A 24,985-nucleotide genomic window follows, 5' to 3' on the forward strand; every position below is an offset into this window, starting at 1 on the left:
ATGAGGGATGGTATGTAAGGAAATGCCAGCTTTTTGCCCAATGTGAGATAGGTTTGATTCAAATGAGTTTGTTGTTCCTAATCAAGCAGTACTGCTTGGTGTAGTTGATGTTCTATTCTCACTCCATATCTGAAGTAGTCTTTTTTCCTCAGTGTCAAAGAAGACGCACCCAAAAGGACTCAGCTTGGAGAGATTAAATTTTAAACGTGGTTTTCTCTTGATTATTGTTCAAAACCCTTTCTTTCATCTGTTTTCAAAGAATTGCCTTTTTCTCCCTGAAAACCTCTTTTACAGCTGTGCCTGGGCTTGGATGTATCTTGCATTTGTCATCCGTCACAGCCCTGCTTTGGCTTAAAGATTATAACAGTAGTAAATATTAGGGGGAAAAAAGCCAAGTGACACACATCATGGTCAGTGTTGGGTATTGTTTTTGCAAGTGGATCAGCTGTACTAAGTTACGAAAGATGCTGTAGTCCTGAATTGCTCTCTAAAGGAGCTGTTTTTTCCTTGCTGACTGTAGAGCAGCCCTTCAGGAGATTAGTTAACTCCCACAGCTACTTCACTTGAGTATCTAGAGTTCAATAACATAAACTTTTTCCTTCTCTTGTGTGTAAGCTCAAAAGATAATACCTTTATGAAATGCATTATTGTATACCACTTTGGGATGTGGAAGTTGGATGTGGGATTTGTTGAAACAATGTGGTACAATAAGGGATGCCTCTGTGACCTTGATTTGGTAACAGGAAAATACTACTGCGGCTGGCTGCCAAAGGATGCTGTGGAGTGTACATAACACTTAAATCCTGTCTGAGCTTAATCTTCTTACAGTTTCGTAAGAATATACTGCTTGCACTAAGACATGTTAGTTGGTGACAGTCCAACAGGAAAATATCTTGGTAAAATACTAAATATTTATATAAAGGGACATCAAGTTTGAGATACTTTTCAGTGCCTCATACTCAGTTTTGGTTTTTGATTTGGTATTCGCATTGTGATTCCTGTTGAAATTAGTATGAGGTGTATATTTGACTTATACTGAAATCTCCTTTTAACCTGATCAAACATATGGCAAAGTATGTGTGAAAGAAAAGTGCTCTTGCTCTCTCTCTGAAGAGAAATAAAGGGTACATGATTTGTGTGATTAATACACTAAGTTCTAATGCTGTAAATGATATTCTCTCTAATAAAATGTGGTTGGTATTAAACAGTGTGCAATATTCTTTTTTGTTGAATCCAGCTCTACAAAACTCTGAAAGATAAAGGAGTATCTGATAACATTGTTGGAAAAAACAATTGAACAGGGTAGTAAAGCTAGCAGATACTAGGCTGCCTAAGGTAATTCTGATAGACAAAGTCTGGGTGACAATCAAATACCCGTAACAACATGTCTCTTGTTTGACAGAGCTTTTCTATTGATGAAAATCAATGGCTTGGTGTGAGGACTAGTGGATAGATAAAAGGTATTTAAAAAGAGAGATTAAACACAAGTTTGGATGAGTTGCTGGAAGTTGATCAGTCATAGGTAAAAAGTATTAAACTTAGGAACAGAACAAGTTTTAGCACTGTTCCTTTTCACTCAAATTCTTAAACTTCCTCTCAGAATGAGAAAGGCTAGCTAAATTCCTATATTTTTTGTGTCTGTGCAGTCTAACGCTCCTGCTAATGGTCAAATTCAGAATCTGGATTAGTTCAGAAAACTTATTCCTAATGGTTTAGCCCACTAGCATTTTCAGATGTGAATAGCACCTGCAAGAGAAGCCACTGCATTTTAAGTCCCCTCAGTTCCCAGCAACTGCCCTCATTTTGTACTGGCAAGGATGGTTATATCTGATTGTGGTTTTGGGTGTTTATTACTCCTAAAAATAACCCCAAACAAGACTTAAGGGTAGCCTTAAATAGCATGTCTATAGGTATCCTTCTTGCAGGTCTCCTCCCTAAATAAAATTCTTACCTTTCTAACAGGCTGCTCCTGACTTCTTCCCTGTATAGTCTTTAATCATGTTAATAGTGCAGGAATATAGACAGTAGAGGCAGGAACATTGTGTGAAGTAATGCTTGCTTTAGGTCTTTTTGTTAATGGTTAACTGTGTTAACAATTACTTATTGAAGTTTTTGAATAGCTACTTTGATGGTATCAGTTTCTTTCAGTTGCATGGTAGCTGAAATTATGAGCTGTATTATGCAATTATTGCCAGTTTCTGGCAATTAATTTATATTTTAGACCCCGAGCATACCTTGTATGATTGACAGCAAGGAAGGTTTATGGAGTTTCTTGGAGTCAACCGCTAAGATTTTATGTGCATGTCTTTTAAAGAATGAAGTCTTCAGCAGCTTTCATGAAAGTTCTGAATATCATAATTAGATATTTCTTGCAAAATGTGAGTAATGCTCTCTAAGAATGTTGCTTGCAGACAGGGATGCTTTGCATCAGCATCTTCCCCATGTTAAAATACGAAGTCTTTTCTGCCTCTCTCTATCATCATGTCAGTCATACATGTGCCTCACTCACATCGTTTGCTAGTGTGAAATTATTAGTGAACATTTCGTCCTGGTTTGCCTAAGGGATGTTTGAGACTAGATACAGAAAACCAGGCAGATGCTCTAATCTGATAAAAATTATCTGGGCATCCTTTTTGTGTCTTAATAAAGTTTTTAGCTCATATAATTCATTCAAAGTGCAAAAGAAAGTGCTTTCCCATTGACCGGTAGGTTGAGGGAAAAAAAGTTAATTTAGATTGCAGACTCAGAAACATGACCTGTTATTGTAGGGAGAGATTTAAATATCTTCTCATTGCTAGAGTCTGGTTTAAAGTATAGTAGAGTTTAAGCCTAGTAGCTCTTCATAGCATAGCTGCTATGAAGAAACTTTGCCTCTAGAGCTCATTTACTGAAAAGAAATACTTTTCATGAGATGGAGGTTTCATAATCATTTTCAATTCATAGACTAATTTACCATTCCTGTGAAAGGAATGTGTTTGTGAGCATTTTGGTGGATCTTTTCAGAGAAAAAGGTCAAGTAATTTTGCATTCAGTTAAAGATGCTGTGCTGCTTCTCTAAGTTTTAGGGGTACTAATGAGATAAAGAGGAGGTAAAAACTTTATGACAAGTAGTTGATTTGATTATTATGTTTCTTGGTATGTTTTTATAAGTGATTATTTAAGAAGGTTCATATTTGATTGAGTAAGGCTCTTTGCAGGGGAGATTGGACTAGATGGCCTTCAAAAGTCCCTTCCTACCCAAACTATTTTGTGATTCTATAAATCTGTGTAAAGGCTTTTATGTTAGATGACTTCTGTTAGCACTTTAATAAAAAAATGCTTTTAGATGTAGTATAGCATAAATACAGTGGATGAAAACAAAATAAGTGATTAATTATTTACATCACATTTTGTTAAAACACATTTGATTCCACTGAAAGAATGAAATATGCTTAATAAATGGCATGCTTCTTCTGAGTAACTGTGAGCTGAGTGTGTGTTCTGGAAGTCAAAAGCAACATTCTTTTGCATTGCTGTTACTCTAGATATTATAAGGTCACTAGAGTTTGATTTGGTCTGTTATTTTTGAACAATGTGATTTCTGTGAGTCTTGCAACACAAGTTGTGGTTGGGCTGTTTTTAATTTGTTCTGGTTTTTGTTGAGGTAAGGGAGAGTGTGTGTGTCCCCTGGCCACCCTCCTGCTCTCTTCCTAAATATATTTAACAGTTTGAGTCTACACTGTTATTTTTGTTAAGTACCTGAAAGAGTTTTATGGAGATTGAAATGCTGGAGTGTGGTGAGAGATAAGAGAGATAATAGAGGGGATTTGGGGAATCAACAAATAGAGATTAAACAGTATTAAGGGCAAGTTTAGGGATCTTGGATGTGAGTTGGAGACTGGGTCAGTGCGTGTTATCATCTAGAATAGGATTTTGTTCCCAGCCCAGACTAGCAGTTATATATTGTGATCAGTCAGGTAGGAAGAGAAGAGACTGAGAAGATAGAGGGAACTGAAATGCCAATAGGAAAAAATCAATTTTCCTGAAATGCAGGAATAGTTAGGACTATTTTATATCACCAGTTTCTTTCTATAACCTTTCCCTCTACTCTGTCAGATGAGTTTAGACAACAGACAAAGAAGCCAGTGTAACAACAACAAAACTCCATACAACCAAACCACAAAAAAGAAACCAACCAAAAAACCTGACTCCCTGGATTATTCTAAAGGTATCCAGAACAGTATTGCAGTCTGTCTTCCTAGTGATTTGTGAAGTATATGTGAATGCACATGCTCCTTGAAAATGAGATTCACATGGATAAGACTAATTATCATTCCAAGTTTAAAAAAACACAAGAAAATGAAGCTGTAATTTTCAGAGTCCAAATAGAATTGACTTTGTCCTGGGGACATGGGGCTCAAGTTCTCTCTGATAGAAGCATATGCAACTCTCATCTGATTCTTAAAATAACTCCTGCATGGTTTCTAATTAAATGTGTATAGAGAAGTTTCTTCTTCTTCTTCTTTCCTAACTACCACAGAGTTTTTTCAAAACAAAACTGAGGAAGATGAGAAAAATTAGGCTTTCTGGTTTGTTCCAGTCATTAAACATCTAAACGTGGTTTGCCAGCAAGAAGCCATTGTATTCTTTTATGCTGGCTGCCAAGAGGCCTGTTCTTACTCTTTCAGGTCAAGTGAGCCACACATTGTAGGTATTTAATAGCAGCCAGGGGAGGTTCATCCCAGCCTTTTAGATTACTATTTTTGATAAGCTTTTTCCCTATGTAAAGGTGGAAGCAATGTGTGTTAGGTAGGCATCACTTACATATTGCTAAATACTTAGAAAATGGATATTAGCAGGTTTACAGCAATCATGTATGCTATATCCCTCCTAGAAGGTGCAGCATTTTCCTTGAATTTGGTTAGCTTTTAGGATTTGTCTTCAAAATCTAGGTGCTAAAATCAGGTTTACTCCTGATTTAAAATCAGGAACTCCTGGTTTTAGTAAACCAGTTGCTCAGTGCCTTTGTCCTCATAACATGGTGGGCACTTGCAGAGCTGCTCCTGCCCTTCTGTGGTAGCTGTGCCCCTTCTCAGCAGGCGCAGTCTCCAGCTGTCGTGGCTCTGCTTCTCCTGCCTTGCTCCAGGCAGTTGCTCCGGAGGTGTTATCGCTGTGGCCTTGCACCTGCACAGTGTCATTACAGCAGGGTTTCTCAGGAGTAACAGACTGCAGTGTGGGAATTGCCCCTTTTTTCCCCTCCCTTTGGGTGTAGCTTGGGGTTTATGGCAGGAGATGCAATAATGTGTGAGCACAGAAATTAATGACCAGCAGGCACTGACTCAGCAGTTGCCCCGATCAGCATGTGCTCTGCTGAGTGCCAGCAGCACTGCAAGAAGGAATGGCTGAGAGGGCATGAGCAGCTCCTGGTGAAATGTATATTGTTAGTACAGAATTACAGAATCCTTGGGGTAGGAGGGGACCTCTGGAGATCACCTAGTCCAACTGTCCCTGCTAAAGCACGTTCACCTGGAGCAGATTGCACAGGATCATGTCCAGATGGGCTTTGAATATATCCAGGAAAGAAGACTGCAACCTCTCTGGACAGCTTGTTTCAGTCTTCTGTTACCCTCAAAAATGTTGTTCCTTATATTCAGATGCAGTTTCCTGTTTAATTTTGTGCCTGTTGCCCTTTGTCTTATTGAGCATTGCTAAAAAGAGTCTGGCCCCATCCTCTTGACACTGCGTTTAAGATATCTGTATGAATTGAGAAGATCCCCTCTCAGTAATCTCCTTTAGACTACACAGGCCCAACTCTCTTAGCCTTTCCTTGTAAGAAGGATGCTGTAGTCCCCTCACCATCTTTGTAGTCCTCCACCAGACCCCTCCCCAGTAGTTTCTGGTCTTTCTTGGGCTAGGGAGCACAGAACTGAACTCAGCACTCCAGATGTGGCCTCACCAGGGCAAAGTAAAGGGAGAGGATGACCTCCCTCAACCTGCTGACCAAGAGAAAAATATTACGGAGGAGGCCACTTGTTAGACTGGAGAGAGTCCAGGGGAAGGGCACTGATCTGGGGACCTCCAGCACTTCTCTTTCTAGCTGGATGCAAGGTAGATTTTTTTTTCCCTCTTTCCTTTTGTATTTATTTCTTCCCCAAACCACTTTCACCATTGGAGATATTATAGCTACTAATAAATTTTTGCGCATGTGAACCTGTCTCAACATTCTTTGTGTAACTACCTGTTTCCCTTGAACACTTGCAGGTTTGCGGCGCCCCATTCTCCCCCCCCTTTTTTTTTTTCCTGATGTGCTAATTTGCTTATTGAATAATTCTGGTGAAGTTACAGCCAAGATGCATATGTTATATAGAGGGCTGTTTCTATAAATGAAGGGCAGAGGGATAGTCATGACTGTGTAGTCATGGTATGCTGTTTTTAGTAACAGTTCAGTGTTGTAAGAAGGGCTTGGGTTAGTTTAGTAGCAGTGTGCCAACAGCTGATTATCTCTTTGTTCGTTGGGGTTTTTTGTGTAGTGTAGGAGTTTTTCTGTCTTTAGAATGACAAGAGACTTGTAGTTTTAGTTGAGACTAAGAGCATGTTTTAGTCCATTCCACAGCTGAATAACGTTGAGGGGAAAACTGAAATGACAATGTGGTTTGGTTTTATGAATTATGTATTGTGGAAGATATTACGGGGTGTCATATCGCTGTAAGCCAAGTGTAATTAGGATATGAACATGCATGCAACACTAAATAAAGTTTGCAGAAAGTGCTCAAGGTCTGATAATTGTTGTTGATTATTCTTATCGGTTACCGTTTTCTGTTGTAAAATTGTCTGGTTTGCCTCAGAAAACAAATGTTCTTCCAAATTCTTGCAGATTCCTGCTTCAATGTCTTGAGGATCTTGATGCCAATCTGCGGAAACTGAATTCACGTTTGTTTGTTATCCGTGGACAGCCAGCAGATGTTTTCCCCAGGCTTTTTAAGGTAAATACCACCTTGCAGTTGTTGTTTCTATCCACAAATATGACCAACAAACTAATTACAGCGAGGAATAGTTCTTGTACTGTTTCATTCAGTGCAAGTTATTAATGCAAATACTGATCTATTCTTTTTCAGTTTCTCATTAAAGTTATTTGTGTTAGTTTTTATTTTTTCCTCTCTATTGTGCTTATCGCCAACTGAGCGAAGTTGCTTTTAGACTTTACTGGTTTTTGCTTCTTTCTCTCCAGAAACAGAATTGATTTCAAATGTTTTGCTACGTGTAGGTACTGTGTATTACTACATTTTCCTTTACAGGTTCCCTTTGTAGTACTGAAATAAAATTTTGTGCACATGAATTTTGTGCACATGTTCAAAGCCTGACCTGCAAAAACAATGTTTTATTTAGGCCAAACATCTGCTGTGATTGCTTTTTGGCCATAAAAGGTGATTTAATAAGCTTTTTTCTAGTAGTAAGATTGTTAAAAGCACAGTGTAACTAAAAAGCAATTTCTAGTGAAAGAAATTTAAGGCTCTTGTGGGAAGGGGTCTTACTGAAAGAATTAAAGCTGTGAGTGATTGCTACTGATAGTAATATGTTGTCTGTGGATAGTAGTGTATTTAAGGCAGTAATACTATAATAGTATTGTAAAAATGACCACTGGGCAAATTGAAGAGTTTTTTCAGAATGATTGAATTGAGGTGACTGAAACAAGTGAAGCTTGGTGGGGGGGGATTGGGGGGCAAAAGGAAATGCCCATTTTTCCAAAGAGGTTGTATGTTCATTGTTTTTATTCCCAGGTCTTCAACATCAAGCTGAAAACTCAAACCACATTTCCATCTTCATTGTTGTGATTTTGTTGTGAAATGCTAACTGGATGATACTTCTACTGATCTTTCCTTGATTTCCCCTCAGTGAAGAATTTCCTGGAGCTCATGCTGTGGCATGAGCTGCTGCTTGCAACCCCTCAGATATTCAAGCTTATTGTATTTGTCTGCCAAACTTAGTATGGTTGCATTTAAGTCGGAGCAAAGGTCTTCCCTTTGTGTGTTGCCTTCTGGATTTGAGCAACCTGTGGCAAGTCTTCTTAAATACTTTAATGGCTACTTTGACAGCTCCTGTTTCAGATTTTGCTGCTAGGCTGATCTTTCTATGCCTGGCAGCATTGGATTTCCACAATTTTAGAATATTAATTTTAGCGCTGAGAAGAAAATTAAAATAACTTGTAAGATAGATACAAGCAAAAAAGAACATTCACAACTGTCTGTGTCTTCTGGTTCCTCAAGTTAGTGTCTTTATCATATATTGGTTCACTAAGGGGCTTTTCAGGACATCCTCTATGCTCAAACAATTTACTGAAGCTCTTGAGGATTTCTTCACTTTTGAGTGAAGTTGACCTGGAACATGCATCTGTCTTGTAATTATATCTCACAACTTATTTTGCCAGAGCAGTAGCTATACATCAGACACTTGCAGTGCAGTGAAGGGCTTGTAACACTGAACAAGGCTTTTTAGATCATCCCTATTAAATGTCTCAAAGGTGAGCAATGATCCTGACCCTGGAGAACGAACACAAGTGGAAAAAATAAGTTCAGTTAAGTTTGGAAAAATAACTTTAGTTAAGTCATTAATTTAGGGTAGGAGATAGTGGAACTTCTGTAGAGCCCTATCACAGGTGCCAACATCTGTGAATTTCCTGGGAATGAGCTGTTTCTTGGTGAGGCTTTGCTTTTCACAGTCTGAACAATTCCTTCAAAAGGCAGAACACTGATCTATCTTTATCTTTACAAAAGACCTCAAACACCTTTAGGTTCTTTCATTTAATTTAAGTTTTGGCCTGTTCTTGCCCCATTCTCTTCAATTTGTCCTGGTCTGCTTTCTATCTTTAGGTCTTTGGGCTTGGCTCAGTAAAGAAAATAGAATTGAAACAATCAGTGATTTTTTTAATGCATCACTGTTGCTAAAACCATTCAGCAGTATGACTATGTGCAAAATTATCTGTGTCTCTAATTCTTCTAGTTGTCTAGCTCATGCTGATGTGATCTGGGTGTATTCACATTACACAGCAGTTGTCTCAGAGTTTCTTGACTTCTGTAGGGACTTGACTCTGTGTCTTGGACACCCTTTTTTACGGTTTTTGCAAAACGTGAGAGGAAAGAAGGGTTTAGAGAAGTATCTGCTGCAGCTTGTCAGACAGTGGTTTTATGTTATGGAGTATTATGAAATGGGAAGTAAATGTTACGTGATGGTGTAGGAAGTTCCTTGAGGATTTAAGGCCTGCTGGGTTAGTCTTGGCAGACTTAAGGATGGCGGGACAGCCTTGTTTCAAAGAGCAAGCACTCCTTGGAATCATCTGTTCTCAGGGCTGGGCTTCATCTAGGAGAGAGCTGGAGTTCGGTAGTGAAATTGCACCTAGGTGATTAGCATTGGGTGCCCTTGTTTCTGGGGTAAATCCAATTCTCTGAAATACTATGGTGTATTAAATCAAGTCATTAAGATTCTGAGGGATTAGAAAGGTATTTGATTGGAGTGATGGCTTTCTAGGATCATCTTGTGCATACTTCACCTGTCCAATTTCTTACTGTTGCAGAAGCAGCCTTAGCTGTTATTGATCCCTTTGTTTCCTTCTTTTTCCTCACCTGTGACTGTTTGCCTTGGTAACAGCATCTGTGACATAAAGAATATTAGACTTTAAGGCACAAGGCATTCTCTTTGTAGAAAACAGACTTTTTTCTTTTTTTAAATTTAAGAATTTGAACATTGAGTGAGGAGAAGTGATTTGGAAAAGATAAAGAAAATGTTGGGTGATAGGGCAGGGCAGTATTTCCACCCCCTCCCATCAAACTTTGGTTCTGCTGCTAAAGCTGACAGACATGTAAAAAGCTTTTGTGTAGAGCAAGGTACTGCTGTTGATCCATGTTCAGAAGACAGCCTTTGTCATCTTCCTCTTCTCTTGAGTCTCTTAAGGTATGTGGATCCTAGAGTTAGAGATGAGTTTTCAGAATTTACATGGAAATTGTTCATTACACATTGTATTACTGAGCACCCATGGTAATAGGACAGATGGAGGCTCTTTGTGCCTGATAGCTCCTTAGATGCCAAAAAGTTGGACTTTATTTTTGTTATTCTGGGTGCCTAATATATTTTGGATCTTTCTGTATCTCTGATAACTATCCACAGGTAATAGCTGACATTCCATTCTGCCACTGTCCTTCCAGTTCTCCTTTCCCTGACCCTCCGTCATGCAGCTGAATTGCTAAAGGACCACACTTTTGGTTTGTGTTGCAGGAATGGAACATTGCAAAACTTTCTATTGAATATGATTCTGAACCATTTGGGAAGGAAAGAGATGCAGCTATCAAGAAGCTGGCTAGTGAAGCGGGAGTGGAGGTCATTGTTCGGATTTCGCATACATTGTATGACCTGGACAAGTAAGTTACCATTTTCCTTGAATTTTAAAAAAGGAGGGGAAAAAACCCTTGGAATTTTATGTAGTATTTATTTATATATTGTGGGCTACTTCCTGCACCAGACAGTTCATAGTTAGGAAAACTACACATTTATTTTATGTTTCACTTTTATCCATCCATCCAAATTTTATTACATACTGAGTAGAACTTTGAAACTCCTAAAAAAGATATGTAACTGAATCTGAAATGCAGTTTTAATTTGGAGTTCTTTTGAAAATAGTGTTTATGTTAATTAGCTGTCATTTATAATTAAGTTCCTCAAACAAGCCTGTAGGTTCTCCCAAATAATATCTGGTTTTGTTTAGTTGCTTTGTTTGTTTTGTCTTTATTTCACTTTTTGTACACAAGTTATGAGAAAGTCCTTTAAGATTTTTTAAGAACTGTTTCCTACCAATTATCTATTCAATAAGTAATTGGGGATTGTTTGCTATTCCTTAATGTCTTGTTATATTTTTCCACAGATCTATTTAATGGATTGGTGTTAATTCCCTAGAAACATAATCCACAAACTTGTTACAAATATAACTTGTCTTCTCTTAACATTAGGTGATTTATTGTGGTAGCTGCCCATTTTATTCTTTATAAGCTGATCTATAAGAAACTTTTAGACATATGGGAGCGCAGGGAAATTGGAAGTATTTACTTTTTGAAACCAATAGATGACTTTTTTTAATCCTAAATTGGAAAATTTTTTTCCCCTCCCACCCAAACACCCTGCTAAATAAGCATTTGGTTCCATCTATCAGTTTGTAAATTTTTCTTCAAAGTTTTCCTTGTTTCCAAGACTGCAGATATATTTAAAATGGCAATGCAAAACACAAAACTGTGTTTTTTTAGGCAGTCAGTGTGTAAAAGCTACATGTTAATTTCCCCCTGTATTAAGACAGTTTTAATATTGACTACTGTTCTCAATACCAGAAGGGGAAAGTGAATTTCTTTGAACGTAAATACTGTGGCCTTCTACGTGACTTGGACACTTCTGCATGTAGCTAGGATCTCTATCTGCTTCTGATCTGTTCTTTTCTTTGCCTTGAGCTGTCCATGTTCATTATATCCTTCTTCATGAGGGAATTTCTATAACTCAGGAATGAAGAAAATTGACTTGGTTATAAACAGTTAGTTTATATGTCTCCCTCATGGGGAAAGAAAGATGGTATATTTAAAGTTCTAAGTGTCTGGGTTACCCTGTGTATTTGGGATTCTATGTAAGCTGGAGGGAGGTAAGAAGGTATTTCTGTGTATGTATAGGTGTGTATATTTTATAAGAAAAACTGTTAAATACTATTGCCTGACATGCTTTTCTGTTTTTTTTTTTTTTAATATAGAATAATAGAATTAAATGGAGGACAGCCTCCGCTTACTTACAAGCGATTTCAGACCCTAATTAGTAGAATGGAACCCCTGGAGATGCCTGTGGAGACTATAACCCCAGAAGTAATGAAAAAATGCACTACTCCAGTTTCTGATGACCACGATGAGAAATATGGTGTGCCATCACTTGAAGAGCTGGGTATGTTGTGAGATTGCTTTGACATTTTGAAACAAGATCTAATCTACCACTGAAAGCACAATACTTAAAACAACAAGTGAGGTCCTGCTAGTGGGTAATTGTTAACCTGATGCAATAATGGCATACAAAAGGAACAAAAAAAGATAATCAACTCTGTAAATTTTGGTTGTTTTCTGGTAAATGACAGGTCAGGTCGAACTATACTAAGTACTGTTTGGCTTCTTGTAATACAGCATAGCCAATTTCCCAGGGTACCAAATAATCATTAAGCTACTAATTAATAGTCTTTAATGCTTCATTTTGTATTAAATACACTTCGTATCTTTGTGCTTCGGGTCATTTATCTGTCATTTAACAAACTTCTTTAAAAAAACCTGCCCTCTTTTCTTGATATACTGAAAAAATATATTAATAACACAGTTAATTACTTTAGAAGGTTCTAAAGGGAGAAAAAAAAGGTTCTGGGAGAAAAAAAGTCTTACGGTTCTATAAATGTAATTTTAAGGAATAGTATCAGCTGTTGTCCTGTGAAGCTCCTCATCTCTTTCCTGTTTCCCCACACATCCCAAAATACAGGCAAATGTGCTATGACCTCCAAATTGCTAACAAAAGGGTCTGGACAGATTTTGGTTAACCTGTTACTTCCCTGTCTAGTCCATTCAAACTCTTACAAAACAGTCCTTGGTTTTTAAAGCCTTTATAAGAAGCAATGAACTCACTATGCAGTGGTTAAACTATAGGCAGACATGTTCTCCCACACATCTGGTGAGCAATGTTGGGGCAGGTGGGAGGATGTGGAAAAAATCTGATTACCTTCTTTTTATCTTTCTTTTGTAGCTCAAATACATGTTTATCATCAGATTTACAATCTCTGTTATTTGAGGTCAGCGATATCTAGGAATGTTCTGAAGATGGCACTCATACCTTGGTGGAAAAGTTTTTAGACATTCTGTAAATGACAAAAGCAATTGTTGCTTCTTAATAGCAATTAAAAAAAAAAAAGTTATGGTTTTAGGATAGCCCGATAGCCTGCATATTGCAGATGTGGAAAATCTGAGGGGTCACTTCATGTAAAAAACCAAACCAGAAGGGTTGGGACTGAAGTAAGACAATACAGCATCTAAAATTTGTGATGTACATTAATGTAAATGTAAAAGGAAAAATTTGAGTTTTGCTGCAAGTTAGAGGTATTGGATGTTCTTCAAGAAGACTTGGTTGTGTTCTGTTGTAAAACAGGTTTTTTCAGATGTCCAGCTTATGGTTTTAATAAGAATGCAGTAGTCATGTATCAACATGCTATAATTCTGTTGCCTTACAGTATAAACAAACAAGCAATTTCCTTGTTTCAATTTGTCTTTCAGGTTTTGACACAGATGGTTTGCCTTCTGCAGTATGGCCAGGGGGAGAAACTGAAGCTCTCACACGCTTAGAAAGACATTTAGAACGAAAGGTGTGTTTCAGATCACTGCAAGTCTGACATATCTGGGAAACATAGTTACTCTTTACTGTGAAACCTAAAGGGACTTGGGCAAGTTGTGTTAAAGAAAAAATCAAGCCCACACACCTGAACTCAAAGCCTCAATGATATAAATCAATAGTTTGTTTTTTAAAGATAAAATTCATGTCTTTGATATGAATTTTAGAGACCATCTGTTTTACTCTTCTATACTATAAATTTAATTTTATTTTGGAAGTAATTTTATTTAAAAAAAATACATTTTGTAATTTTGAAGGGAAAGTCTTCTGACATTGTATTGCTAGTTGTCTGGGTTTCCAGTGTATTTAAAAGAAAGGCACAGATAGCTCTGGAAGACAGTCCATGCCTTCTGCATTGAGTTGAATTTACCTTCTAGAGGTTCTGCTGATTCAAAATGAGCACCTGTGTATCGTAGGTGACCTGACCATCTATCCACTGTTTGGATTCAGTTACAGACAGTGTGTGATTTCTCCCTTTCTAAGTTGCTATGTAGCCTGTACTCTAATTTTGCTGTGTGGGTTTTGTTTTGTTTTGTTTTTTTTAAGGCTTGGGTAGCAAACTTTGAAAGACCACGAATGAATGCAAATTCCCTTCTGGCAAGCCCTACGGGGCTTAGTCCCTACCTCCGCTTTGGCTGTTTGTCCTGTCGGCTCTTTTATTTCAAATTAACGGATCTGTACAAAAAGGTAGGACTTCTGTATAGTCAGATACATGTTGTTAGATGCCATGGTTATCCTCTACTTCTCCTAATAAAATTTTTTCTTTAATGGTGATCTTCAGGTAAAAAAGAACAGCTCCCCTCCCCTCTCCCTCTATGGCCAGCTGTTATGGCGTGAATTTTTCTACACAGCGGCGACTAACAATCCACGGTTTGATAAAATGGAGGGGAATCCTATCTGTGTTCAAATTCCCTGGGATAAGAATCCTGAGGCTTTGGCCAAATGGGCAGAAGGCAGGACAGGTTTTCCTTGGATTGATGCAATTATGACACAACTTCGTCAGGAAGGTTGGATACACCATTTAGCCCGGCATGCTGTAGCATGCTTTTTGACTCGAGGGGACCTCTGGATTAGCTGGGAAGAAGGAATGAAGGTAATGTTTCTTATTTTTGAATTTCTTAAAAGTGCCTGTTAAAGTTTCAGTTGGTCATTCTAGAATTGTTGCTGTGTGGGCTAAGTTGAATTTTAAACCTTAAACTGTGGGCAAAACTAAATCGGTTCTGATAAACCAGGTGTGCTGAAATTTTGCCTCTTGAATGTCCCCTTTCATTGGAATGTTAAATTCTTGCAGTCAGAATAGGTCTGGAGTTCTTTCAAATTTGAGATTTCTTCCTAAATCTTGACAAATAATTACAATAATAATACTGTAATTTAATTTTTTTTCCCAATCATTCTGTGTGTGAACAATTTCTGTTCACATCTTGCATCTGCTTCCCTGCAAAGGGTAAGTACTTTGTGAATAAAAGAGAGGAAACTAAAAACTGAGAATGTCCTTTCAGCAATTTCTGTCACTTTGCCCAGTGTTAGAACTGTGAGTAAAGGAACATGATTTAGCTAAAGGCTTAATGCAGTTAATTTTATGCAAGTATAAGATGCTGAAGTTCAAATCTAAGATGTCAGGTTTTTGGAGAAAACAAGGGAATAATTTATTCTCACTAATTAAGCCTTTGAATCAATTTTACATTTTTAGAAGCATAGCATAACTTTTACTGAGCAATAATAACCTGTGAAAAATTGAGAATCAGACAATTTTATTTTTGAAATCTAAAAAATTTAATTGCCATCAGGACTTTGACATCATATTTCTGTATGTATATAATCATATGAAATTTTCTTCCTTAACAAATCAGTTGTAAGCAAACACATTTCAAAAAATTTTGGTTACTTCTGCAGTTCACAAATACAGACATTGAAGATGCACATACATAGGTAACTCAGTATGTTCCAGATAAATTACTCTGTAAATTACAGATACATGGCAGCTTGTTCTTACTTCTGCAATAATACAGATATTTGAAGGCCCCAGACTTGTGCAGTGGAAAGATGTTCAACTCAGGTTTCCATAGCTAGCAAAAGTTAATCTGGCATTCCCCATGGTGTTACTTCCAAAGTCTTACTACATGGCAGCATCTAGTGGAACAGTTGTGTGCTTACACACTTCATGTCTAAAGATCTTGTTGCATTATGAGTCACCATCTATTTGAGACATTTTTTGAAAGTGTTTTGAGATAAATCCTGTTTTTTGAAAACACTTTCTTTCCCAAGTAGTTGCAGATATTTAGTAAAAGATACTTTTGTAACACTTACTCAGTGTATACTGTGGAATAAATGCCTTATTGAGCGTATAGAGAAAGAGATTGAGAGAGATCATTGTTTAATAGTATTACCTTATTTAGACCATGTATAGGAATAATACGTGTTGAAGTTGGATGGCAGTAGTATGATGTTGAGTTTTTAGTGCCTTAGCATGAAGAAAGGTGGTCGATTTGGAATTTATGCAAGTTCGAAAGGAAAATCAGAACTTGCAAAAATATGTATTAAATAAGGATCTGTTCTTAAAACTACTTCTAGGGGCACTCTTTTTTAAAAGGCCTTGAGTGTTGTCCTTCACAGAATGAGGCTTCGCTCTGTTTTTTGTAAGCATGCATTGCTAGTGATCTGACTGAGCAGATAAACTTCCTTTTATACAAGTTAGTACTGTCTGTGTTGGAGATGAAAAAGCAATCAGTGCTGGAAACTTGAATGTTTCACAGCTACTGAGCTCCAGATTGAAAGTAAAACCCTCATAAATCTTCAGCTTGCTCGTGTTTTGGGGGTTTTTTTGGTGTGATTTTTTTGGTTGTTGTTTGTTTGTTTATTTAGTTTGGTTTTGTTGTTGTTTTGGGGTTTTTTAAATATATAATAGGGGTAACAAATTAGAATCAAAGTGCTTGGAAGATTTTTTTTTTTGGTCTTCAGACCAGAATTTATTATCTGTCATATCATCCTTCAGTCTTCTTGGTGGTTCATAATGCCTCCAGGAATTTGAATGTGTTCTCAAAACTGTGACTTGCTAGATAAATTATTAGCTTCAAGAACACAACTTCTGCATGTTTGGGGTGCCCAGAAACTCTTCAGTTCTACTCTTGGGATTCCTCACATAGTGAAAGGTGCTGTGCAAGTTGAGGTATTCAGACCAGCAATTTGTGTTCAAAATGTACTTTGTATGTTCCCCATTTTCTGGAAGTTTGCAAAGCTTACTCAGCTGGAATGTGATGAAGCAATTCTTCTGAAAATAGCAAATGCCACTTGGAAGCCATGAGGCTCCAGCCATCCTTTGGGCATTTATTTTTCAAGAAGAATATGTAGCTTGCTGAGATGTTTACAAGTTTGTTTACAGGATAAAATCCTGGTTATGAATTTTTTCTTTTGTTCTTGAGTTTGGCATTAAGGCATTTGCAATTGCATACTGAGCATTCTGTGAATGCTGCCAGGTAAGAAATCAGAAACTCAAGAGCTAATCCTGAAAAAGTAGGTGTCTTGAAGATGCGCCATGCCCAGACTAACGTGTTGCACTGATTTCTTAAGGTCTTTGAAGAGCTGTTACTTGATGCAGATTGGAGTGTAAATGCTGGAAGCTGGATGTGGCTATCCTGTAGTTCCTTCTTTCAACAGTTTTTTCACTGCTACTGCCCAGTGGGTTTTGGCAGAAGAACTGACCCAAATGGGGATTATATCAGGTAACTCATAATCTGGAAATTGCAGTGGGTGTTGCTTAAACTATTGAGCAGCTTTATACTTAACATGACCTTTTTACCCTTTTGTTATTTTTTAAGACGTTATTTGCCAGTCCTTAGAGGTTTCCCTGCAAAATACATCTATGATCCTTGGAATGCCCCAGAGAGCATCCAGAAGGCTGCAAAATGTATTATAGGAGTTAATTATCCCAAACCAATGGTAAACCACGCAGAGGCAAGCCGTCTGAATATTGAGAGGATGAAACAGATCTACCAGCAGCTTTCACGATACAGAGGACTAGGTATGATTATAGATTATTTGCTTTATTTATTTATATAAAACTTCTCTCACCTTCTAGCAATTAATAGTTTAGTTTTATAGCAGTGAGAGTCAGGTCTAAGCTCAGGGTGGTGACCAGGGTTTGTATCCAAGTAAATATTATATGTAACTGAGAAAGGAAAGAGTTTGAGGGGACTGGCTCTCCAAATATTGCTTGGATTTTTTTTCTCTGGGTCTTTGGAAAAAAAAAAAGTGTTTTTGTTAAATTGGGTCTTTTGTGCATTCTGATAGACTCTCGTACAGTTAAGTTTTAGTACCGGTGTAGAAATTTTATGTGGTTTGTAACTTCGGCTATACTGTATTTGCTTATGCAAATGCAGTTGCAGAAGTAAGCACCAACCCAGCCCCTGGTGGATTCTTCCCCTTTGCTCTGAGAGTTAAACCAGGTGCACTGTATTGCTCAGCAAGGTGTGAGCAGTCAGTATGTTCACATACTGGGTATTCAATCAGGATATGTTGGACTTAAACCCAACATGTTGGATATGTGTAACTAAGGAATATTGGAAAAGCTATGCAGAATATGATGTAGAAAAAATTAAGTAAATGTGAACTAAAATTGTTTGGCAAGAAACAGAAGCAGGCAAGACAGAGAGGTGTTCTCCTGTCATAAAAGTAAACCACTCAAGGTGAGGGTGAAGAATTGGCTATCACAAGGAAAACAGAATGCTGCACTTGATTTTTTTTCTCTAGCTATCTTTCTTTATATATTTTGTCTTGTTTTTTAGGTCTTCTTGCAACTGTGCCTTCTAATCCAAATGGAAATGGAAATGGTGGCCTAATGGGCTATTCACCAGGAGAAAGCATTTCTGGTTGTGGTAGTACAGGAGGTCAGTCAAATTTTTTCCATACATAGAATTATTGAGACTGAACTACATAAACTTCTTTTATAATGCCCTTGCCTTTTTGTATTATAAGAAAGAACTGCTTTCATAAGACAATTCTGAGTGCAAGTCACAAATGTTTCAAATTTATTCGCTGCTTGATAGTGTTTGTATATAGACATCTTTACGTTATTTTTTTAATCTCAAATATGCAAATATTTTTCATCTGTGTTTTTCCCACTCCAAAAATTACTTACTAACTAGTCTCAAACAATTTGATTTCAAAAGCATTTGAATATGATTTTGTCCTAGAAGTGTATAAGCATCCTGATATTTGTAATAAGGAGTGACTTGTGAACTTTCAAGTGAGAATTACTAACTTGTAAAGCTTTCTAATGCTGGCATTAGATTGCTTACTGGAATTTATTTATTTCTATTAAATTTATTTATTTTATTTATTTCTGTTAGGAAAAAATAAGAACAGTGTTAAAATTGTATTAACCCATGGTGTATCTTAAATACTATATACACCTTAGACTCTTCAATGTAAAAGGATACAGCAGAACTGGAAATCTAACAGTTTTGTATTCTTTGTGGGCTTTGGTCAAGGTTAGAAGCAGATTGTGGAGGAAGGTGGACCTTATTGTTCTTAACCAGTACAGTTCTCCTAAAGATTTAAAATACAAACTCCTTAAAGCAGAGTGCTTGTGCTTTTATTTCTTATAAGTTTAGGATGTGTATAAGACAAGAAAGGTTTATTTTTAAAAAATCATGGGCACTCTTTTCTCTTTAAAATGCATTCATATATACATGTACTTATGCTTTTCACATCAGAAATGTATTCCTTTTGTAGGAGGTTCAGTGAATTTGGTCCAAGCTTTAGAGCTTTGGACCAGTAATGAGGGGGTTTGAAAAAAAAAGTTTAAAACCCACAATAAAAAGCCTATGTCTTGAAGAGCGGGATAAGCCCCCCGCATTTTAAATCCCAAAACGAGAGTTTTACCTTCTGTTATGTTTAAGTCTTTTCCCTGCCTCTCCAGGAGCTCAGCTGGGAACTGGTGATGGTCATTCTGTTGTTCAGTCATGTGCCCTGGGAGACTCTCATACAGGAACAAGTGGAATTCAGCAGCAAGGTATTATGGCAGTGCCAGTCTGTAGAGGATCTCCAAATCCTTGCAACTATGGAAAACCAGACAAAACATCAAAGTAGCATGGATAGATTTTGGGTGACAGCTGCTGTATACACCATGAACTGACCTTGTTTCTGTTCTTGAAACATAGAAATTATTTCTTAGAGTGAACTTGCTTGTCTTGTCATTTTTATCTCTAAAGTGCTCATCTAGAGCAGTATTTGTATGCTTTGAGTGGGAGGGATCACAAATGTGACTAAAAAAAAATAAATAAACGTTATCCTAGGCTACTTTAAAAGAAACTGAAAACCAGAAGTTCACCTTGTGTATTGGATATCAAAATTTGTATGTTATCTTTTCCCCGATTTCACTACCGCTCTTTCCATATATAATTAATTTCTGCAGTTTTGTGTGGATAATCTCTTATTGTGGAAGCAAATTTGTGTTACTTTAAGTATACAGAACCTTAAGCTGTGGTTTGTGATAGATCCAAGTCGCAATGAAATTTAACCCAACTGTTTGTTTCTTTGCAGTCTTAACAGAGGTGGTGTGTTTACTGATCAGGAAAGGCTGTAATCTGTGTTTTGTTTAAGCACCCAGAACGTAACTGGAACACCGCAACTGTTCAGAACAAGAAACCTTGCAACTGCTTCTGCTGATTGCACTATTCACGCAGAACACTCAGTTTCAAGGTTGCCAGTAGATAGTTTACATGGATCAGAAGAAAATTCTCATCTTTCTTTTAACTTGCTTTTTTTTTCTGTTTTTCCACAACTAAGTTATGCCAGGGATTCATTTGCGTTGCTATAACAAAATAATAAAAAGGACTTGGCAGAAATAAAATTTAAATTTAGAATTTAATTTAAAATTTATAACAACTTATAATTAAAGTGTCTGGGTATACAAGCATTCTACTTGTTGCAAATATAACGCATAAATATGTAGGCACTACATGTTCACTCTGCAGATATCATTGCATATATGTTTAACTGCTATAGACTACCATGAGGCTTATTTTTCTTTTGCATAAGAACTCTTGTGCATTCAGGATAGTTTCTGGCAGGATTATTCTTGATGATGGAAAATAAATCAATTGGCTCCTTTTTGTTGTTGTACAGAACATAATTTTACACTTGCTTGCAGCTCTAAATTTTATGTAGTATAATAAATATCTACTGTATCTGAACAGGTTACTGTCAAGCAAGTAGTATCTTACACTATGCTCATGGAGACAATCAGCAATCACACTTATTGCAAGCAGGTAATTTAAACAATAATGAAAAAAAACCCCAAAACTTTTCTTGGATATATAAGGGTGCAATAGAGTCTTAATGTAAACACTGATTTTAAATTATCAGGAAGAACGGCCCTTGGTACTGGCATTAGTGCAGGGAAACGCCCAAATCCAGAAGAAGAAACTCAGAGCGTTGGACCAAAAGTCCAGCGACAGAGCACAAATTAAACTGGTAAGATCTGAGGCACCTTCAAGTTATCAAAGTCCTGTACAGATTTTGTGTCTGTGATAACATTTATGTCACTGCAATGCAAAGGATCCTCAACTATTGCTGTAGATACTTCTTTTCTGGGGATTGTACAAACAGACAGTATGAAATTCTGGCTCCAAGAGTTTGTGAAGTATGAGATAGGAAGTAGTTGCAAAAGTGGAGCCAGACTGAAGATTATCAGATGCAGATCCAGGTGTTAGTGAAAGGAAGATGGATAAACTATGGTTTTAATACATTAGCAGAGCTACTTAAGTAGCTTCAGTTGCTCTCTGTTCCTGCATCTCACCTTAAGCTGTGGCAGTAGAATGGTTTGCATGATTGTATGGTGACCTGAATCAGGGGACTAAGACAACTTAAAAGGAAGAGCTCAGGGCCTGGATTAGTTTAGATATATATAAGTGGACTAAGCAGTACATGTTTTAGAGAGATACTGCCAAAAACCTGCAAGATGCTGGTGTGGTTCTTGAGTGTGAAGATGTAGGGACAAATAAGATGTGAAGATGTGAGCCTTTGTCACTGGTCTGTAATTGAAGCAGGTTACTCAGAGTGCCCAAGTTTGTCACACTGTGGTGAAAAAGACTTGAATTTGGAGAAGGCATTGCAGATGGATACGCATAAACAGGTGTGAAAATGTGGTGAGAGAAGTAGAAAACTGGAGAAGCAGTTTTGTGTGTGTAAAATCATCAACACAGAGAAGATAAGTCAATTGTGGTTTTTAAAGTTGGGAACAGGATAGAGGAAAGAGAAGGCCAAAATTGTTACACCTCTTCCCCTAGTAAGCTTGATTTGAGAGGAGCAAGGAAGGTGACCTGAAAAGAAGTAAGACTAAATTAAATCAAAGAGTAATTACTAAGGAAGGAAACCAAATAATGGAAGACTGTCTGAAATGAGAGAGGACAGGATTTCAAGACTGGAAGTGTGTCTGCAAAGGTTAAAAGTGATCAAGATGTCTAAAAAAAACTAAGTGGAGCATTGGTCAATTATGAAATTTGAAGAATAAGTAAGAATAGCACAACAAGCGAGATAATAGCACATGGAGAGACATTGTTGGAACTGGAAAACAGGGATTCCATGCAACAAGTGTAGGAGATACATTCATCATCTCTCTAGAGATAAAAAGGGAAATTCAGTCTACTTTATTTGGTTTCGACAGCAAGATCTAATTTTGCTTGTTATACAGTGGCAGCACTTTGTCGAAGTTACTGCAGTGCATTTGGAACAATTGTGTCGTACTGATTTGATTCAGTGCAGAACCACAGCACTGTTTCCATAATGCTGTCAATTGAGGAAGTGAGCTGAGACCTTAGTGAGTGATCCATCTGCTGTTTTCTCACATACTGGAAGCCCTATAAACTGCTTCTGTGTTCTCAAACTGATTTCTGTTACTTGGATGGGCCTGAATGGAACATAATTCCAACAGAGTCTGTGTTTCAGTAGCTGTCTAATCCTTAGTATGTGTAGATTCATTCAGCATCCGTGTTTTGTATTGCAGAGTTCCTTAGGTGCTCGTGTCTGTGTAGAAGAAGTACCTGCAGAGCGAACGTCTGGTTCCTGTCTAAGTTCTTTTTCAATTGAGAGACAGGTTGGAGGGGTTTTTAGTTTGGCAGAGAAGATGATTTGGTTAGGGGTGTTCAAAGCATGCTGCAAAAGCATTATAGTCCATACAAACATCAGCCAAGATCATACTCAAAACACTGCTGGCAAAAGGTCGTGCACTTCTGAATAGCACTCAAGTACAGAGTACAGAGGCTTTTGTTGGGTTTCTCTTATTTTGTTTCCTTCTTCTTTTAGCCTTTAAGGTGAGAAATAAGAATTCTGAGTATTTGGGCCAATATAGATTGGGACAGGGCTTCCTGCATTGAGAAGGGGGGAAACAATATTGGTCCCTTGAATTCTGTCTTCAAAGACTCGCATCAAACTGCTTAAGAATGTTTTTTTTTCTTTTTTTTCTTGCAGCTTGATTGGAAGAGAAGTTTGCCACTCAAAGAACACCTGGGACAAAATTCCTGCTACTCTGTATTGGAGCTAAAGTGTTGTGAGAGTTCATGTTCTAAAAGTACATACTTTTTCATAAATTATTTTCAATTGTTCTCAGTTGTTGTAAACAAGTCCAATTTTTGCAATGCATTATTTCTAACTGGCATTTCTATGGTTTTTAACTTTTTAATGACTCTTTCACAAAGGGCAAATTGAGTTTTGTATATAAAGTATTTGGTGAAGAATTTGCTAACTTATTGTAAATATAAATATTCATGATTAGTGATAGACCCATCAATATATTTTTGATAATCTTTCATGTATATGGTAGTAGGAAAAGCTATAGTGCTGTTCTGAAAAACAGATGAAAATAGAAAGTTTCAAAGTTTTTAAATCATTATTTTTAGATTCCATACTTGAGCTCTGTATGATCAATTTCATATTTTCATATTGTAAGTGCTTGGGACTATGTTTAATCAAATACAGTAGAGTTGTAACCGTAATTACTCACATCTGTATATAAAACACATGCCAATTTTAGTCCAGTTGTAAAATTTTCATGTATATGTCCAGTCCTTGTATTTCTCAGTTGCCTTGTTCAGTAATGACATACCTTGTTAATAAAAGAAAATTGTATATATAGATACATACGTTTGTCTTTTGTGTAGTCTATTGCTCCTGCTTACATTTCCAAACAGAACTGTTTCAGGAAAGAAGAGAAATATTCTTTTTAGACTTAATCTGGAAGTCACAAACAATTAACTATATTACCTTTTACTTCCAAGTAATCATGAAGCAAAACAATATTCAAATTATCCAGGCCTTTTTCTTGAAACTGGATGTATGTATTCTGACCATTAAATGTTTTTACCAATGTATTTAATAAGTGTTTCTTCACAATCTAGGTGTTTGGGTTGGGTTTTTTTTCCCTGCTGTAATTGCAATTTGTTTGATAGCTGCAAAGTCTTTCCTGCAATGCATTAATTTGCTGCTTTTTGAGGATGTTGATTTCAGACTTGCTTGAATGCTCAGTCAATACTGTCTCAAATTTTTAGAGCAGTTGTATCTAAGTGTTTTCTTAGACCATTAAGATCTCTGAAGAAGCAGTATGAATTTGCATATGACTAGGTTAGTTTCCTACTTGAATGGGTGCCCAGATTAAAATTCTAGAATATCCTGAATTGGAAGGGACCCAGAAGGATCACCAAATCCAACTTCTGGCCTTGCATAGCACCATCCCCAAGAATCTCAGGCACCGTGTACCTGAGAGCTTTGTCCAAATGCTTCTTGAACTCTGTCAGGTGTGATGCTGTGACCACTCCTCTGAGGAGCCTGTTCCAGTGCTCAACCATCCTCTGGTGAAGAAACTTTTCCTGATGTCCAACCTAAACCGCTCCTGACACAACTTCAGGCCAGTCCCCCAGGCTCTGTCACTGGTCACCAGAGAGAAGAAATCAGTGCCTGCCCCTCCTCTTTACCCTCATGAGAAAGTTGCAGACTGCAATGAGGTTTCCTCTCAATCTCCTCGAGGCTGAACAGACCAGGTGACCTCAGCCACTCCTGATATGGCTTCCCCTCCAGACCCCTCGCCATCCCTGCTGCCATCTTTTGGGGTCTCTGAGAGCTTTTGATCCTTCTTATATTGGCACCCAAAAGTGCCCCCAGCACTCGAGGTGAGGCTGCCCCAGTGCAGAGCAGAGCAGGACAATCCCCTCCTTTGCCCAGCTGAGGATGCTGTGCCTGATGCCCCCCAGGGCAGGGGTGGCCCTCCTGGCTGCCAGGGCACCGCTGGCTCATGTTTGACTTGCCATGAGCCAGGACCCTCAGGTCCCTTTTGTGGCACTGCTCTCCAGCATCATATTTCCCAGTCTGTTCATACATCCAGGGCTGCCCATCCCAGGTGCAGAATCCAGCACTTGTCTTTGTTAAACTTCATATGGTTGGTACTATTAATTAATTCTAAAGCGAGAATAGTTAATTATCTTTTTCTTAGTATTACATTGGTGACTTCTAGACAGTGGGCACTTCTGTGTGTTGGTTTAAAATTCAGATTAGATTTTTGCAACAGCATATGCAGCCGGGC

The 24,985-nt window shown here is 37.6% G+C and overlaps 1 protein-coding gene across 2 annotated transcripts in view; it reads left to right on the plus strand.

Moving 5' to 3' along the window:
• CRY1 (cryptochrome circadian regulator 1) overlaps positions 1-23,548 on the plus strand; it is a 39,360-nt gene extending 15,812 nt beyond the window's left edge. Inside the window, exons 2-14 of one of the 2 annotated variants that reach the window (XM_041481591.1) lie at positions 6,854-6,962; positions 10,246-10,388; positions 11,753-11,937; positions 13,299-13,387; positions 13,960-14,100; positions 14,195-14,506; positions 16,981-17,132; positions 17,229-17,431; positions 18,195-18,296; positions 19,331-19,423; positions 20,610-20,681; positions 20,779-20,886; positions 22,882-23,548. In XM_041481591.1, the coding sequence (XP_041337525.1) occupies positions 6,854-6,962; positions 10,246-10,388; positions 11,753-11,937; positions 13,299-13,387; positions 13,960-14,100; positions 14,195-14,506; positions 16,981-17,132; positions 17,229-17,431; positions 18,195-18,296; positions 19,331-19,423; positions 20,610-20,681; positions 20,779-20,882 (1,705 nt within the window). In that variant the 3' untranslated portion in view covers positions 20,883-20,886; positions 22,882-23,548. The remainder of the gene's footprint in view (positions 1-6,853; positions 6,963-10,245; positions 10,389-11,752; positions 11,938-13,298; positions 13,388-13,959; positions 14,101-14,194; positions 14,507-16,980; positions 17,133-17,228; positions 17,432-18,194; positions 18,297-19,330; positions 19,424-20,609; positions 20,682-20,778; positions 20,887-22,881) is intronic. The other variant, XM_041481592.1, reaches the window with a different exon arrangement.
• Positions 23,549-24,985: the final 1,437 nt, after the last annotated feature.

This window comes from Pyrgilauda ruficollis, unplaced genomic scaffold (assembly GCF_017590135.1).
Source record: "Pyrgilauda ruficollis isolate IOZ18807 unplaced genomic scaffold, ASM1759013v1 scaffold56, whole genome shotgun sequence".
In the NCBI taxonomy this organism is placed as follows: domain Eukaryota; kingdom Metazoa; phylum Chordata; class Aves; order Passeriformes; family Passeridae; genus Pyrgilauda; species Pyrgilauda ruficollis.